Source organism: Hibiscus syriacus, unplaced genomic scaffold (genome assembly GCF_006381635.1).
Source record: "Hibiscus syriacus cultivar Baekdansim isolate YM2019G1 unplaced genomic scaffold, ASM638163v2 tig00111273_pilon, whole genome shotgun sequence".
Taxonomy (NCBI): domain Eukaryota; kingdom Viridiplantae; phylum Streptophyta; class Magnoliopsida; order Malvales; family Malvaceae; genus Hibiscus; species Hibiscus syriacus.
This window is the reverse complement of record NW_024063040.1, coordinates 806,246-825,640: the sequence shown is the minus strand read 5'-3', so window position 1 is coordinate 825,640 and position 19,395 is coordinate 806,246. Positions and strand designations below refer to the sequence as shown.

Below are 19,395 nucleotides of genomic sequence, written 5' to 3'. Positions count from 1 at the left end.
TTTTTTAATTTTCGAGTAACTCAAAATTTCAAAATTTCAACTCGACTCGAACTAAAAAACCGAATTTATAATTCGAGTTGACTCGAATAACTCAAAATTGATTTTTTTTTCGATTTTTCTACTCGACTCGAGTTTTATTCACCCTTATATGTATATAAAGAATATAATGTCTTCGTGGTATATGGTTTCGTAATCGCTTCGGATTTCCGTTGCCTGCAAGAGATCAGAATTCCTTTCCTTTCGTTCTCAAAAGATTGATTTCTTAAATGAACTGTCTAGGGTTCATCCAGCATGTATAAAATAACGGACAGGAATTGAGCTTTAATTATTATTCTTCCATTCTCTTATCGATCCTTCAAAGTTGATTGTTCTTGTTGAAATGCCTGACGCATCAACTGTGGTGAATAGTTTAGGCACAGACATACCCCCGGAGATCACAATTTCTGCAACAAAAAAAAGTTGAATGATAATGGGAAGACTCGGTCTTCGTTTTGTGTTCAAGTTTCGAGTTTGAGTTTCGTACCGATCCCTTCTCGAACGGATAAATTAGGCCTCAAAATATCCCTTGAACTAATGAGAAAGATATCACCGAGATACAGATGGTTTGTAGGGACATAAACACAGCAGAGTTCTTCTGCACATACACCCTTCTGAAGAACAACTGTAGAAGTAATGAAACCGAACATGTATTGCCCCTTACCAGGATGCCGAATGATCGCCACTTCTTTGAAAGCATTAGAATTCTGATCTGTGAAATCGGTTTTGGAGTTAGTTTGGGGACCGCAGACAATAAACGTTCAATGTACGGGAAGACTGAAGACTTACCTGGTGAAATCGCCGTACTTATTTGCTTTGAGGCACTGTAAATATAACTCACGAGAGGCATCTTCTTAATGAACAATTCGCTGAGAGTAAGAACTGAAGCTCCTAACCATGACGACATGAAAATGCCTACTAAAACGATGAATGCGATGGATGTAGCAAATCCCAGACCTGCATCGTGTTTTGTCAAATCATTCGAAGCAGTACGTGTATAATTTGAATGGAAATGCTTCTCCGGATTCATTTAGATGATGAATATTGATTGTAGGTTATGTTTTAGAAAAAGCTAAAGCATGATCCTAGAAATTAAAGGAATGTAAATTCAGCTTACCAAAAATATTGATTCCTAGATGATCGAATACTGGGGAGAAGAAACCATCAACGAGGTGAATTAAACCCCAAGAAACATAGAATGTAATGCCTAGTGGAAAAAGTATGACACTGCAAAGAAGTAATATATATATCATTTCATCACAATGACAATCCGAACTATCTCGGTTAGTTTTACTCTTGACGATTCTGATCATTTTCAGGTTAAATATTCAGGTTGAAGAAAAGCTTGAAGATGAAAGGGACTTACCATCCTGTCATAAACTTTTTCCAAACCCAGCTGCGGATGACTTTTAAAAAGGCCTATGACAAAATGCAAAACAAAACCAAAACTATAGTCACAAACAAGAAGCTGTATGAATTTTTTACTCTCATCTTAAACGTGATAAATCACCAGAGGATAAAACGTTGTCAATATTTTCTTTTCAAATTTCAAACCTAACCGACGGTTCAAACAACGCTGTCTGTATTTTTCGTAAAATGATAGGATTGAGACCCTAAAGCTCCTAACCCGTGGCATCCTCTCATGTAACCTTCCATAATGGATAATATAAAATAAATTTTCATCTCGAGTCATTGCCCATGCATGTCCCTATAGAAACCCAAAATGAGAATGAAAACGCAAAAAGAAAGAAGAAATTAGGCACCTCCCGGCCGTGGGAGGCGGTGGGAATAGCGGGAGGGGTGGAGGATTCGGAGGCTTCATCTTCACAGATTGATGCTACAGGGATTAGCAGCTCCAGATCTCCCTCTCTCTCCCTCTCCCTCTCCCTCTCCCTCTCCCTCTCCCTCTCCCTCTCCCTCTCTCTCGTTCCCATTCTCTTCCTTTTTGGCCCTTTTCCCTCCTTCCTTCTTTGCCTCTATCTTTCATCAAACTATTGGACCCAGGTGGTTAAGATTACTAGATAATATGTTATCCTCAAAATAGATACAACTATAACTTAAATGAATAACTTACAAATAAATTATTTTATAATTATTTTATTTTATTCTTAAAGTTCCTCTAGAATATCAACCAATAATAAGATTTCATGTAGTTACAAATAAAATATTTTATTATCCCTTAAGGTCTTAAGTTTGAGCAACTATTTCTGTAAAGGTACGCATGTTGTTAATGATTAAAAAAAATTATGAACATATATTACCTTGGAATAAATTATTGTTGTATAAGCGATTCAATTGAGTTCATGTGGTTATCATTATTGATATCTTTTAAGTAAGATTTGAAGGTTGAATCTTATATATAAAAAATACAGTGTTTAAAGAATTTCATTTTTGTATAGATTAAAACCCCTATGCGATTATCACATGTCAAAGGATCCTCAAAGGAACAAATATATATATATATATATATATATATATATATATATATATATATCAACTAGGCATAATAGGATAAATTTTGAGGTTGTTGTTAGTGAAACACGTATGTTTATCCATACAGAACCAGACAATGATCAAAACATGTTTGCATGAAGTGTTTTCGTTCAACTCAGAAAACATGATTTTGTGACAGAATATTATACGAAGGTCTTGTTTGAAAGCACCAATATCATGATTGATTCCAATTTACTCAAATGAAATATTAAGAGGAATTCAGTTAATAACCTATTAATATGGTTTATCTTTCGATAATTGGAGCTTTCTTGAGATGATAATGATTTGCATGGATATACACCATCAGGATGGATCGAGGGAGACGGTGGGGGTAATGATCTTCTGAAAATTTAAAATTCTATATATTTTAATTTTTTTATGTATTTCTTATTGAAAATCTGTTTTGTCTCAGTATTTTAGTTCGTTCCTCTTGAAATTTTAGTTAATCCTCTTTAAGTTTAAGTTCATCTCCTAACATAAAATCATGCATTTAGTCTCTGCACACCATGGAAGAACAAGGAGCCGAAATTAGAAAGAGAAAAGCAAATAGAACACAGTGATGAGCTCATGAGGCAAATAAGGCTCAATTCTAATACAAATATTGTTATTGGATAGATTCAACAAAATTCCATTTCACAATAATTTGCTGGGCCTATGTAAATCATTCACTACGCTTGCGGTTGTCCAGTCCAGTAACTTCAATTATAAACCTTTTCAACATAATATTTCTTATGTTTTGGAAATATGTTTTCATATTTTTACGGATGTATCATATATTTAAAAAGTGAAAAAAATTAAAATAGATATCAAACGTAGGACATGATGAGGAAAGAATGAAAAACAACTAGATTAGATATTTTTGGAAGCGGTGATGGTTTGTATCTTAATTTTTTTAATAATCTAAGGTAAGTAGAAGACATTATTTGTTCAAAGATAACTCTTAACCTTTCAGCATTGAATGCTCACATACATAACATCTATAGTGCTCAAACTCGAATCTTCAAGAATAACAATAATTCATTTACCACGGAAATCACTTTATTCGTGCTTGTACCTTTAATTTTCATATTTCAATTGACATTATAAATCGAGGAGTTTTCAGAATTGATTATGGCCTTGGAAAATCTTATCAACTTTGACCCAAATTTATCTGAGTTGACCTGGAACGATTTAGTTATGACGTGGTTGACCAGTTCAATGGTTGACATTATACAATCCAATTTCTAAAGTAAGTAATTTAATAAAGAAACTTCTTTGCGTTTATTAAATTTCCCTGCACACTTTTTTCAACTTCCTTTTTGTATTTATCATAAAATTATCCTTTCATATATGTTTTTTCCTCCAATTAAATTATTTTTATTTAATTAATATTAAATTAATAAAGGATTTATAAAGTTCAAAAATAGTGTTTATTTTAATGATTTAATATTTTATCTAGTTTATACTAAAAATGTTTTATATTTTTTAAATTATTTATTCTTTAATTAAACAATTATATAAATTAAATATAAAACTAATGATATATATGACCAATTTCATATACTAGCTTAATGGTTGAACACTGATTTTTCTTAGGGAGAAGTCCTAAGTTTGAGTCCTAGTTTTAATTAAAATATCTTGTTTTGTGATGGTAATATAGTAAAATTAAATATCTTTTGTGGTGAATAAGTAATACTTACCATCTTTTGCCTGTGGCTAAACATTTTCCTTTTCTCTAGGAGGGCGCGGGTTCAATTCCCACACTAAGCAATAATTGTATCAATTTTATTTCATAGAGTGGATACACCTATTGGTTGAATAAAAATAAAATTTGATTGTCGACGTGAAAATTTTAAAATTATTAAAAAATTATCACAGCATGCCACGTCATGTAATATTCCAAATTTTATCTAGTGACTAAAATATAAGTTTTGAAAGTTTGGTGGCTAAAGTATAAACTTTGAAAAAAATTAGGAACCAAATATATAATTTTGAAAATTTATATATTTTATCCCGTAAATGAACAATTTGGCCTAAAACAATGATTTTCGTGGTAATCAGATTTTTGGTACGTGATTTGTGTTAAAAGCGATAAAATTCAATATCTTTGACCGAACAATGGAATTTTAGATTCATATTTTAGATCAGATAAATTTAGTACATATTAGTATAATTTTTTAGTTTTGGCCGAACAATGGAATTTTAGTGACTAAAATGAAATTTTCAAAAATTTCATGGCCAAAATAGAAAGTAAAGCCAAGTTGATTCATCTTTGACTAAGGAATATTTTAATGGAAGATAATGCAATGACATTTGGTAATTTTCAAGATTCATTAATGGCAAATTAGGGATTTCTCATAAATTGAATTTTATATTCAATTTAATTAGCTTAAATGCCATGTGTATTAAGAAAATTACTAGAAAAATCAAGACATCTTCTTTCATCAGCTGCCGCCGCAAACCCATACAAGGTAAGAAAAAAAATTCTTTTTCATTTTTGAGCTATTTTAGAAAGATTTTGTAGCAAGTTGTTATAGAAAAATGTTCTCCATCAAATTCTCTAACCTTTGGTATAAGAAATACATGTTAAACATGCTTGAATGTTGAGATTTGGTGATTAGGATTTATGAAGGGTTTATGGATTTTGAAGATTTGATGAAACTTTATTATGTTTTTGAAGTTGGATATTAATTCTAAGGCATGTATGACAATTGAAATTATTTATAATTGTTTATTTAGGTTTGACCAATTTAGGGTTTATGAAGAATTGATGGATTTGGATTTAATTTGTTGTTATGATGAATAGCATGTATTTAATGTAAGGAAAATGAATTCATGCTTGAAATTGAACAAAAAGTCTACCCTAGGTAATATGAAGCATTTGCCCATACAAGGAAAAATAGGGGAAAATGTTGAAAATTTTCCTATGATCTAAAATTGATATTAGAAGCGTTTCATTTGATTTGGAGATCAATTTGGAAGCTTGATATAGAAAAGGCCCAGTTTACAAGTTTTGAGAATTGTAGAACATTATTGAAATAATTTGATATTTGGGGTGTTTAATGTTAATTTTTAACATTGAAATGTTGGAATTTTAAGCTAAAAAGTTGATTGCAACCAAATTGCAAATTTTAGTAAAGTTGAGGGTGGATTTCGAAAGGTCTCAATATTATAGGGACATGATTACAAGTTGTTAAATGTAGAAGTATCATTTGGGTAGATTATTGCAATGGTGGAAATTTTATTAGTAAGCTGAATTTTTTTAGTTTAAATATTGAGTTGGGATCAAATTCCAAGTTTATCAAGTTAGGAGGTTGAATTCGAAAGTTTAGGATGAAATTTCAAGTTTTTGAATGTTGGAGTATTGATTTGGATATTTTATTAAGGTGCTGGAAAATTCAGTTATTAATAAGCAATGATCATAACGGTGAAGGATCAATATGAATTTAATGAAAAAGTTAAGGTGAATTCTAGAACAATTCGTAATTAATGATTTGATTATGAAGTTAATAAAAGTTGAAGGATTAGTGACAAAAAGTAAATATTGATGGAAATAAATAATCATTTTGGGAAGTTTGAAGTATGGTAGAAAAATGATTTAGTTATTATAGTTATTATCGATTTTATTTTACCGATCTTTATGTTCTTAAAGTTAGCTTATGTTAGTACGATACTAACATATAGTTTGAATACCTTGTGTTAATATGTGGTGTTGTTAGATCACGAAAAATCTAGCGATTCAAACGATCCAAAAGGAAATAACACAACAAGTGATTAGGAGTGTCGTATATAAAGATTCGATAGTGAGACTAAGGTGAGTGTAGTTTATTTATTTCATTATTTTGAACAAGGATGACTTGTGATTAGTCAACTTCATATTATTTTTAAAGTATATTTTTCACTTTAATTATGGATTATTTCCATAATGTTTATATAAATGTTTTAAGAATGATTTAGGGTATGAACTGTCCAAATTTATGCTTTTACGATGATGAATTAAAAATAACTATAATATGATCTAAATACCACTGTATGTTGCATTGAGAGTCGTTGGTACATTTGACATGCTATTAAGTTAAGTACTTTCAAGTCAAGTTATGATACATTCGTGTACATCATGATTAACACTGTTGGTGCATATGTTACGATTTGCACTTGGAGTGCATCTTATGATATGTTATGATTGGCACCATGATGTGCCTATTGTGCACCTTATGTTTTAATCACGTAACTTGTATTCTCTTAAATATACTTTGGGCTATGAAAACGAAATACGAAAGTTATGAACATATTAAGTTAGCAACAATTTGATATATTTACGTTATCTGTTATTATTTATCATGATTTTTATATAAATATGAAACAAGTTGATTTTCAGGTTAAAATGAAGAAATTGGTTTGAATAAGTCGATTTGAAAGTTTAACGTTTCATTTAAATTATTTTAACGTTTTATCATATTTATAATATTTTTATGTTTTATATCACCTTAGCTTATTACTGCCTCACTAAGTTATACTTAGTGCGTGATGATTTTCATGCGTGATGATTTTCATACGTAGGTTATGTTAGAGATAAGGACGAGCAGTGAGGAGCCTCCCGAGCATCTTTTTGGAGATTGTCTACATTATCAGTATCAGTAAGACATCTTTAATGTTACTTTTGATTAGTAGTGGCATGTATATTTATGTTATCAATTTGTTTAGTTGGATTTGAATTAAATGGTATGTAATAGTAAATTATGATTGTTTTATTTTGACTAGTTAGTTAATAACATATTGTTGGGATTTTCAAAGCTCAATTTGATCAACCGAAAATTGCACAATGGGTGAATTGGAAAAAATTGTTTAGGGAGTAAGGAGAAAGAAAAGATATACAATTTTGGCATAATGATTTATAGTGGTTCGACTTCTCAACTAAGCTACCTCCACTACTTTAGCTCCTCACTAATGATTTTCTAACAAATTCACTAATTTGTTATTTTTTTTCAAGGATAAAGAGATAACTTTTACAAGACTACCTAGATTTTCAAAGGCTCAACTAGAACCAAAACCCCTTTTACAAGGAAAAAGATGTAAACAAATAAAACCTCTAAAAGGTAGGGTGTTTACAAAATAAAGCTCATAAGAACAAAATATTTACAAGAGAAAGTAAAATAGGAATGAAAAACTCTTCTCTTGTGTTTGATTGCTTGGATAGGTGTTCTAACCCTTGTTCAAGTGTCTTGAGCTTGTATTTATATGTTGGAATGAGTTTGTTGCCGTTTCTAGCCGTTGGGAGTGATTTGGAGCCGTTGGGAATGTTTTTCTCTACAAAATAAAACTGCTCAGTACAGAGGGTATCGATACTCCTATAGGGAGTATTTGTACTACCTTTGTTATTTTTAAATAAACTAGTCGTTACTAGTTGTTGGGCCTGACTGTATCAATACTACTATGTAAAGTAGTATCGGTACCCCTTTGGGTATTAGTACCATTTTTCATTCTGGAATTTGAGCAATGCTGGTAGTATCGATACTACCTAGTGAGTATCGATACTTCCCTTACCTATGGTATCGGTATCATATAAACAATATCGGTATTGTTCATGAGGTATCGATACTGTAAGAACAATATCGGTACTTCTTGTACATAAAAACATTTTGTGCTCAATTCCAAGTTAAATGGACTTTGAATTATTTTTGAAAACTTTGAAAAAAAATTTAATTCAAGTCCAAAAACATTTTGCCATAAATTGTTATATCAAAACATAGTTCAACACATATTTATGAATGAACTATATATATATATATATATATTATGTTTTAAATGGTTTTTAAAACGAAATAGAGTTTAGGCAGTTTTATATAGTTTAGGAAACAAGCCTAAAAATTGGATTCACTTTCAATGATTAAATATGATTTTATGATTTTATACGATTAAGTAAAGGATTTTAAAGTTGGAAAATAATTGTTTTAAATAGAAATAAAATTTTAAGCATTTATATTCAATGAACGTTTGTTAAGTTAATGTGACATCTTTAGCTCATATTTCTAGACGTATACGGGCTACGAGTGTTACATGTCAGCTCTTTCGTTAAGTTTTTAACAGCGAGATACTAAAATGAAACAAAAAACTAAACGTTAGATATGTTTTTGTAAAAATTGAAAGTTTGGCTACTAAAACGTACCAAAGTGAAACTTTAGGCACTAAACGCATAGTTTATCCTAACCATAATCATAAATTAAAAACATTATTAACTATCAACCCAAGAAAATTACTATCTGAGATCATACAAAAAAAAGATAAAAAACTCATCTAAAGCAACTTGAACAAAAGATATATACGAACAAATATTACTGTATCACCAAATAAACCACAATAGGGGATCAAACAATTGAAAAAATACCGAAAAATGCAAATCAAAGCTAAACGTCGTGAGAAAATTATCTACGAACACAAATCACATTCAAATCTAATCTAGGGGTCCAAAGTAGAAAATATCAACATGATAACAAATAAACGACATTTTGATCAGTCGTGTCAAGATCAAATCTAAAAAAAAAATTAACAGGACGACCAAACGAACTATAAGTGCAAAAACATGTAAAATAAATAGAGAAAAACATGCCATAAATATGTAGTTATTAAAAACAAACGAAAAACTAACATACCAAATGAGAAAATAAAGGAAAAATAAGGAATACATACATTTGGCGTCCAACAACGAGGTTGGCGCCGCTTGCTCCTCTTTTTATCTTTGATCACGTAATGTTATCGAATAGGGAAATTGATATATATAAAAAAAATTAAATGATATAAATAAAAACATTAGAATTTATATTTTTTACAAAAATATTTTTTTTAATTTTTTATATTTTTATTTAAAATAAAAAAATTGAATATATAATTTTAAAAATTATCAAATGAAATTCTTATTGGTTTTAAAAATATTTAGCTTTTTTTTAACTATCATGCGATAATATTAGTGTTTGTCACGTGATCTTTCCTCCAAGTGCCATTTCATCAACTTTGATGGAAAAAAATGGATGGGAGTAGAAGTCATAACAGTGGAAAAAGGGTAAACTACTCATTTAGTACCTAATGTTTCACTTTTGATATGTTTTAGTACATGAACTTTTAATTTTTACAAAATCATACCTAAAGTTTAGTTTTTATTTCATTTTAGTACCCTTTGTTAACTTTTTTTCATTTTAGTATCTAAATTTTTAACGACGGGTACTAAAATGAAACAAAAAGTAAACTTTAGGTACGGTTTTGAAAAAATTGAAAGTTTAGGTACTAAAATAGAATAAAAGTGATAATTTATGTACTAAATGTGTAGTTTACCCTTTAAAAAATAGGTACCTAAAGTGAATAGATAATATTCTTCAAGGGTGTTTTATAATAAAGTTTTTTTATAATATGTATTTTTTTGGGAAAATTAAATGATTGTTTTTATTTTATAAGCGTTCACCTTTTGTAATTAATTTAAAAAAAATAATATTTTAATCACTTATATTATTGATTTATGATGTTTTTAATCATTATAACATTAAATAACATTAATTTAGTAACATGAGACATTCAGTGAAAATCCAGAAATATTTTTTAGGGTGAGCAGATATCGTTAACGATATAAAATTTTTGAATGAAGTAAGCATAAATAAAGTTTTTAAGATGGGAACCATTAATGAAATAGATCACTAATCGAAAAAATTCAGATTTTAGGGTGAGTACTATCAATAATATAAATGATTAATCGAATAAAATTCAAATTTTAAGATGTATACGTGCCTATCCTTAACCTTTAATGGATATAAACTTTTTAGATTCATAACTGGAGTCGGTAAAACTTTATTAAAAGTTGTCAAAGGAGACTCAATTGTATATCCTTCAGATGAATTTTAATGCTTAAATTAATATCTTTTTAAAATTATATCTTTTGAACAATTTCAATACTTTAGTTAATATATTTCAAAGAAAGAAAGAAAAGCATGCAGAAGAATTGTAAAGTTTCGTATGTTTTAAGTTTATATAAATAAAGTAGAATTAGCGTAAAAAAAGGTTATATAAATTAATGGTCAATTAGTTTTTGCATTATGCTTAACTTGTAGATTTCATGTTTTTGCATTATACTTAACTTGTAGATTTCATGTTTGTGCTTTGATTTAGTATTTTTATTACTTTTTGAATTTAACAATTTGACCTTGAATTGAAAGTGTAATAAACTAATGCTACTTGAATATGTTTATTCAAAATTTATTATTAGTCTCTATACTATGAGGAAGTTATAGACATAATTTATATTATGTATTTGATTATTTTAGGTATTTGTAATTTAGTTACATCGTCATTGATTATTTGCATCAAGACTTAATATTTTAAGATTTGAAAAGTATAATGATTAAATTTGATCAAATTAGAATATAGAGTTAAATACATAATGTATGGAATAGTATACGGAGTAATATTAGAAATGTGACCATTTTCGGAAGAGATTTACGTTGTCAAGATCAGCATATGGACAGGAAGAGTTGCAAAAGACTCCTGATATTTAACTTCCGCGTTCTAGAGATTTACGTTGTCAAGATCAGCTTGTAAATAATGTTTAAGTTTACAGCTGCTGTGACCTCCTCAAGTGTCTTTCATATGCAGGATGATCATATTGGTCCCACCCGTCCCTTCGATTCATCTCTGCCTAAGGTTCACGACATATATGATGTTTTAAAAATATAAAATAAATAAATGATATATGATAATATTTTTAACCTCAGACCAAAATACAGGCGGGTCATTATCACCTACCCAATTGCATGCATGCAACATGCAAAGGCATCACGGCGTTGACAAATGCAAGAAGAGAATAATTCTAATGTGTATAAGAAACGGATGGTCAAAATATTGAAACAGCTCGTTCTAGATTGATGGCGATATCTGAAACGCGTTTTACCTACGAATTGACATGCACTCTGAAAACAGTCAGAATGTTCATAATTTCTAATGTAAACTGTTTCAATTAACAAATAACAAATTAGTTGGGAGTTTGGTTTTTGTTTTTTTTTTCTTTTCAATGTTATACGCTCAACAATATGTGTTATTTTTTTATATGATTCTAGAAACTCACTAGGGACAAGGTTTAATATTCTACATTTGTACTGCACAAAATAGTGGAAATGTGATGAACGAAAAATGAGTGAAACTGGAAATGCAGGCCACTCTTAAAGGGGCCATACACAGGCACGTGCTATTTTTCGTATAAACAGCATTTCACGTTTAATATTTGGCAAAACTCGGGATTTAACATTTTGTAACATGTTGATAGTTATATCATACATTATCTTTTAATCATATTATATCTATGATTATTATTAAAGTTATAATGGGTTTGTGGGGACTAGCTTTTGACTTTGGTGCACGTGAAGAAGAAACAAAAGAATGTGTCGCCACCTATATAATGCCGTGGAATTATGCCACCTGCATTTCTATCTTCCCATCAAATTTATATTTTCTCAATTTATTATACATAGCATAGTCTCAAGCCTCCCTTGGAACAGAAAAAATATATTTTATTCAATTGAATAAAAATAAATGTCTGAAATGATTCTGAGCTGGAAGCAAATATGGATTGTCCCGTCCTTTTAGGTGGCAGACAACGGAAAATGCCGTTGATGAATTATTAGTTCGCACACAACTAAGTCAAACATTTATTTTTTGTATTTAATGAGAAATCCTTATTATAAAATATCTTATCTTAAATTTTAGATTGATAGTATAATTGATCATTTGGTATTTGTATAGGCCTCAATATATTTTTAATTTTCTTGCAATTAAATTAAGTATTGGAAAAAGACTTGCATTACATGAAACAATAATACAGAAAAATTTATTACAGTTTTCATAGTACTAAACAAGTCTATTAAACTAAATCAATACGCATGTACGTATTCGGAAGAATTTTTGAAATGGAAAGATATATCCAGTTGAAACTAATGAATTAGAGATGTATCTGAAAAATGTAATGGAATAATTGTTAAAAGTTCTCTTTATGGAATTCGAACTTTGTTGAGGTTTTGTGTGAAAAATCCGACGCTAATTGCCTCAACTCCTTGGTCAGTGCGGGTGCCCCACAGTAGAAAACTCCTGCATTCATTGAGTACGACCGTGATAATATTAGTTAATCAACAATGGCTGATGGACGAAAAACAAGGTTTGTGAAAAGGGTGAGAAATACCGACCAATTCTTGCGCCAGGATGGTGTAAGGCAATCTTTTTGTAAACTTGACGCCAGTTTGGCTTGGCGAAGTGTGATTTGACTCGAGTCCCCGACACGACGTCGACGCCATTCTTGGCGTGGTGAAGCGACTGAAGCATGGTTATGAGGGCCGATCGAGCGTCTCCTTCTTCGTATACGCTGGTGCAATAGTTGTGGAGCTCTATCACCCGTTTCTCATCCATTTCGGCTACTTCGTTCATTATCCCTCTGAACCACTCGAACGAGCCCTGCTCCCTTGTGACCCAGTAAAAGTAGGCTTTCTGTGTTTTGAACCCTTTGCTGTTGATGTTCTTGTTTTTAGGATTGTAATTCCCATTCTCTAAACTAGATCCTGGATATGAACCCTCTTCCATCTGCATGTTGTTGATGATGTCCTTGACAATGCTGATCATTGGGGTGGCTCCGATTCCGAGCCCCACCAGGAGGACCACATCATATTTCTTGTAGTCCTGTGCCGGAGCTCCGTATGGACCATCTATCAAAATCTTCGGAAAGCTGTACACCGATTCATACACGTTATTTTTCGGTTTAACATTAATCATTCACCTAACTAGCTTGCACCCAATTGAAACCTTTTAAGATGTGGAGATTTTACCTAGTGTTGGCTCCTTCTGCCCGGAGCAGTCCACTCTTTCCAGCAGGTGGAGGCTGACAAACCTCAGAGAAAACGGTTTTGAGCTGCCTTGTCCAATCACCCAGAGTTCGAATGTGAACACTGATGTAGTCGTCTCCGGGTGCTGAAGTTATGGAGAATGGATGCCTGCAATTGCCAATGGTTGGATCAGCTTAAATAATATCAAATGATGCAGAATTGAAGCTACCTATGCTCTTTGTCCGAGTAACCTAAGATCAAAATGTACTAACCATTCAAATTGGGAGACAGCAGAGCAATTCACAAACATGTATTGCCCACTTTTATATTTGAATCCTTGGGGCTTTGACATGTGCAATGACAATACATTTCCAGGATATACAGCAACCTACAATAATTGGTAAAGAAAGAAGAAAACATGTCAGAATTTGTTTAAAAGAAATATCAATGCTCCAACTGCAATATTGAGTGAAATGTAAGCTATGCACATGATATACCTTGAGAATTTTAACTGCCTTGATACTAGATCTAAATGCTCGAGTTAACCTTTCGCAGGCGTAAAGAACAACAGGAACTGCTACATACATCCACGTCTGTAATTTAAGGTATGGAAATCGAGTTAATGAAATTGAACTATGATATTTGTGATGAATGAAGAGATCGAACAAAAATAAAACCAAGGACGGTGCTTACTGTTTTTTGATGCCATGTCTTAGTGAGGTAGAGATAATAACCATGAACGATGAGGAGAGCGTAGACGATAACGAAAAGGTGATGGGAATACCAGAAAGCATTAAATCCGGTGAGCTTCTTAAGAAACTTGGGAAGGTTCAGTTTGTTGCGCCTGAACCAAGGAGTAGCTAGTGTGAAGGCAATGGCCATTAGAACCACCATTATAATGCCTGTTACACCTTCCACTCCCCTCACAAACCACCAGTAGCTTGTAGGTTGATCCCCAAAGTAAGGTTCCATTGGCTCATATTCTTCTTCGGTGGCATGAAGTAACCGTGGGAAATCGCAGGTCAAATGCGCGCCTCCATGTAGGATCACCCCAACCGTGATCCCAACCGCAATAACCTACGAGTATGTATATATTACATCACAAAACTTTACTAATGTTGAGTTCTACGAGAGTTTTGATTGTTAGTAGTATGGCTTACCTTGTGGAAGTTCAAGTTGTCATCAAAAGGAACAACAACGCCCAATTTAGTCTTGTTTCGAAGCCAAGTTATGGTGTTTCGACACACTGGTAATAAAATCAAGGCCATATTGAATTTAAGAGTCTCTGCACCTCCTTTAGCAACGCAAACACAGTATCCCATGACATCGAAAGCGGCCTTGTTCCGATACTGCACGAACTTATATGCAAATAAGCCCCCACAAATGCCGAGCCACAACATCATAACCCAGATCCTTTGCCAGTTATCCAATATGAAGTACTTAGCTCGCTGATACAACCTTTTTAAAGGGTTGTTCTCTTGAGTTGGCTTCAGTTTCTGACTCAACATTTGACTCAGAATCCGACTATCCCCGATCCTAACTGATTGATTCGGAGCTTGTAATAAGAGAGTTTCCAGGTTGTAAATCTGTTAAGAAAAAGTAAAATTAGGCAACTAAGGCAGAATGGAACAGGAAAAAGATTTGACTTTTGGGAGTGTCGATTTACCATGATGTACCCAGCATTATCTGGATCAAGTTCTTCCATGATCAAAGCTGCATATTCTTCAGCTTGTTTCTGAATTGTTGAAAGTTTATTTGCAGAAGCACTGAGACTGATAATCTGCAGTGTAAAATAATTCATATTGTTAGAACTTAGAATATAATGGAAAAAGTTCATAAAAACATGTTAAAAGTTACGTAAATGTAAAAAAAATGTTGTCATTTCAAGTTAGTTAAATGTTGATTCCTACCTCCCTGACTTCTTCTTCAGTGATTCTTCCATCAGAATCTTTGTCAACCCTGCATAATTAGAGCTTAGACTTAGTAAATAAACCAGATTTTTCTTTCAGTTCATCAGATTTTGAGGGAGAAATTTGTGGAACAGTGAGAAAAATTTACATGTCAAAGAAAGTTTGGAGTCTAGAGTCAAAGCTTTCATCAGACATCTGATCCCAAAATTGTTTGAGTTGTGTTTTGTTGACTGAGTCACCGCTTACATTATGTCTCCGAGCAAGCGCTTGAAACAGCTCAATGGCGAATTCTTTAGACTGGTTCATTCCTGTAGTTGAATTTGAAAAAGAAGATGAAATTTTGTGATATTTTTGCATAAATGTTTCTATTTTTTTTGTTCTTTTGATCATAAAGTACATACCGATGCATTCGGCGAATTGGGACTGGTGAAGAATGCCATTTGTAGAGGCGGTCAAATCATTGAATCGCTTCTCGACGGCAGACCATCCATTTCCGGAGGCCCCTGTTTTGGTGGTGATAAACTTGAGTCCTTTCAAGGCATGAGCTGCCGCCGATTTGTTCCTATCGAATCTCCGCCCGGCGTTAGATGGTCTTCTCGAAAGGACTTGTTTCAGTTCCTGAGAAACTTGTTTAATTTGATTCGACGTGTTCCTCAACAAATATGAACGGAACGAAGCCGACTTGTTCTCCAGTGTTTTCTTAGCTAACAAAGCCAACTCTGGGTCTTCGCTTGCACCCCCGGCGCCTTGAACACTGTGAACCGCCACGGAATCGTCTCGGATATCAAGGGTGATTTCGACGTAACCGTCGTCATTGTCAGCTGCGCCGGCGAAACCAGCAGCGCTTCCCTCTGAGTTAGTCTTGGCCATGGCTATTTCCGGTTGAAGGTTGAATCTAGCACTCTTTTTCGAAGCTCTTTTTTTAGATACAGCGCTGCCGCCGCCGCCTAAAACCAAAGGTCCACTAAACGCCGCCCTGTCACTTGCTATGCTTTCCGTGTCGGAATTGTTCTCTGAAAAAGCTCCTCTCCCATCATCGCTCCTCATTTTCCCCCTTCTTCTTATTCGTTACGATTTAGAAAACAACTTTGACTTTGTAAAATAAGGATTGAAAACTGGTTCCTTTAATGTGAATTAACTAATAAAAAAATTGAAACAAAACGTTTGTCTGTAAGAAAGATATGAAGACTTATCTAAAGGTTTTCAGACAACCATTTCATCTCTTCAATGTTTTTGTTTTTAAATTGCATGGAAGATATATATTTATAGCTAACAGCAGTAAGGGAAATGAGAAACCTACAGGAAGCAAGCTTTCATGGCGTCGGTCAAAACAGACGATCAAAGACAACTCATATGTATTTAATGGGTACAATCGTAAATAGTCCTCAGTTATATGTCATTTTTTACATCCCAACCCTGAAAAATTAGAAAGGTCATCTAAGTTTAAAAAATAATACAATATTAGTCCTTTTTCTTTAAAAGTTTTGAAGTTAGTGTGATAATTAATAAATATGACATGATAATGATTTTAACCTTACAGTTTTATTTTTTTTTAATATTATATTAATTCTAAAAAAATAAGATTTAATATTTAAAACTTTATTTCAATTTAATTTTTATAATAATATTTTTTTCTTTCCATCAACTTTCGTACCATTCAACCTTCACACCAAAATATATTATTAACATCCTTCGCCATCTAAACGAACCAAACGTTTAGCAAACGGTATGTGAACTGTTCGGTGAGAAATTTATTTATGTTTGTTTGTTTATTAAATGAATGAATATTAACAAGATTTTATGTTTGTTTAATTAAATGAACGAACTCGAACAAAAGACTCATTCGTTAATTTATGTTTGTGAACGTTCGATAATTCATTCGTTTATGTTCGAAGATTTGTGTTCGTTTGTTTATATGTGTTTATGTTCTCCATATTTGTTTAAAATATAAATACTTAATAAATTTTTACCTTAAACCGATTAATATATTTAAACTCAATTAATTTTAAGTCCATTAATATTTTTAAACTCAATTAATTTTAAACTCAAATAAAAAGTAATTAAATCAATTAAAAAATATATAAATCCTAAAATTATTTGAAAAGAAAAAGCTCTTCTCAAATATAAACCAATTAATTTTATGTACTTTCGTTTACTTTTGTTTGTTTGTGTTCATTTACGTTCATTTGTTTGTGTTTGTTTATTATTTAAATAAATATGAACGAAAACGAACAAGTTGAATTTCTTAATGAACGAACACGAACTAGAAATTTCGTTCGTTTAGTTGTTCGTGTTCGTTAGTTTATTCGATTAAAATTAAACGAATGAACATGAACATATCCTCATTCGTGTTCATTCAATTCATTTACAGCCCACGTCCTTGTGGTAGTAACTTCCGTTGATATACTATGAGAGTCTTTTACCACATGACTCATTTTCTCGTAGACTAAAATCAACCATAATAAAACATCATTAATTCATAGAAGACGGCACTAGTAAATCACATATCGAAACTAGTACTAATTTAGGATTATAACCAATAGCACAAAACGAAAATTTGACGATGAACAACTTAAATTTTGAGTAATGAATGCAATTTAGACGACGAAGAGTTATTGGAACCGCAGCATCGAATGATCACTATCGACAAATGAGTTGTCGTTGCTACCGAAACAATGACCCCAACAAAAGCAAGCAAACGGAATAACAGATTCCTAATAGAGTTGAAAAGCTCATTTTCATAATCACCGTCGGACACTAAAATATTGAAGCCGTTCATCGCTAAGATATCAACGAGCTGATAATCACGGTGACTCTACGGCTATCAACAGAATAAGGGAATGGAGAATTTTCACTGAAAGGAAATTGGAACCATGAGAATAAAATATAAAAGATCATAAATTAAATCGACAGAATATTGATGGCTATTTTTTTAAGAATTATGACTAAATTAAAATAAAATATAAAAATTAAGCGTTAAATTTGTTATAATATCAATTTTATTAATTGACAGATTATTTAAGGTTTTAATTTGGGTGATCATTTTATAAATTCTTATAATCAAAGACTTAAAAAAACAAATGTCTTACTTAAGAGACTATTTATATATTTTACTCTTATTATTTTAATTTTCCTGAAATTTAGTTAGTTGAAGTAATTTTTTTAGGTAATTATTAGGGGAAAAACTTTTTTTATTAAACCATGTTAAGGTTGGTTGAATATATGAAATATTACTGTCCGACAATGACTGAAGATTATTTCTGATATTGGGAAATATTAGACACCAAACCTTGATTTTTCAAGCCGTGTTTTATGTAACAAATGATTTTTCGCATGGAAATAATAAACAATCAAAAGACGAATGTCAATGCATATAAGTGAATGAAAACTTAACGATATAACTTTAAACTGGGTATCAGAAAACTTAGGTATACCGTAGATTTGTGTAAGAAAGAAAATCAGGTTATAAGTTTACGATGATAAAACTAAAGCAATTTCCAAGTTCGGTTAAATAGAATTAAAAAGTTGTAGTCGATATAAAATATATAAATTAAATTTATTATTATAATATATTATCATTTGGTTTATCTTTTGTAAAATTGTTCGTTGTTAATATATCAATGATTCACCTAAACAAAATAGATACATGCATTGAAGTTGGACCTTATCCAAATGGCTGCCCCGTGCCCATAAGGGTAGAAGCAAAGTCTGAAAAAGGAGGAAGAAAATGCGATATTTGAATGGAGACGACTTTAATTTTTGCTTCCAAAAAAGCATGCGGACCTACCCACAAGTGTGTTGAAAATCCCATGTGACCAGTATAATATATATATATATATATTATACAAAAAAAGTTTAGGGACTCCTTCAATCCAAGATTAGAGTAACTTGATCTTATAAACTCAAATTCTTGAATTTTACTCACTTGTGGTCACAACCTTAGTTGGCATGTGACCATTATATTTGTGTTGAAATTTCAATCAAAACGCCTGCGTGGACTTTCACCCCACGCGGCCCTGAACCAACAGAAATGACCGGGTTTCCGTTGAAATTTAAAATCACTCGAAATTTTAATTGTTATATAAGCCACGCCTCAAAATCACTTAATTGATCTTGTCAAGACAAAGCCACTT

At 31.7% G+C, this 19,395-nt stretch overlaps 2 protein-coding genes across 2 annotated transcripts; both read right to left on the bottom strand.

The window, feature by feature from the left end:
* Window positions 1-176: 176 nt before the first annotated feature.
* LOC120157541 (protein LIKE COV 1-like) lies at window positions 177-2,006 on the bottom strand. Its single transcript, XM_039168645.1, has 7 exons — window positions 1,954-2,006; window positions 1,800-1,923; window positions 1,403-1,455; window positions 1,154-1,263; window positions 826-993; window positions 524-748; window positions 177-443 (listed from the first exon to the last, which is right to left on the bottom strand). The coding sequence occupies exons 1-7, from the start codon at window positions 1,968-1,970 to the stop codon at window positions 322-324; spliced, it is 819 nt and encodes a 272-aa protein (XP_039024576.1). The 5' UTR covers window positions 1,971-2,006; the 3' UTR covers window positions 177-321.
* A 10,448-nt stretch (window positions 2,007-12,454) lies between these two features.
* Window positions 12,455-16,447, bottom strand: LOC120157589 (respiratory burst oxidase homolog protein D-like). The gene is made up of 11 exons (XM_039168679.1): window positions 15,664-16,447; window positions 15,411-15,570; window positions 15,263-15,311; window positions 15,019-15,132; window positions 14,513-14,938; window positions 14,046-14,429; window positions 13,850-13,945; window positions 13,625-13,740; window positions 13,356-13,520; window positions 12,723-13,255; window positions 12,455-12,627 (listed from the first exon to the last, which is right to left on the bottom strand). The coding sequence occupies exons 1-11, from the start codon at window positions 16,307-16,309 to the stop codon at window positions 12,518-12,520; spliced, it is 2,799 nt and encodes a 932-aa protein (XP_039024610.1). The 5' UTR covers window positions 16,310-16,447; the 3' UTR covers window positions 12,455-12,517.
* Between the last annotated feature and the right edge of the window lie 2,948 nt (window positions 16,448-19,395).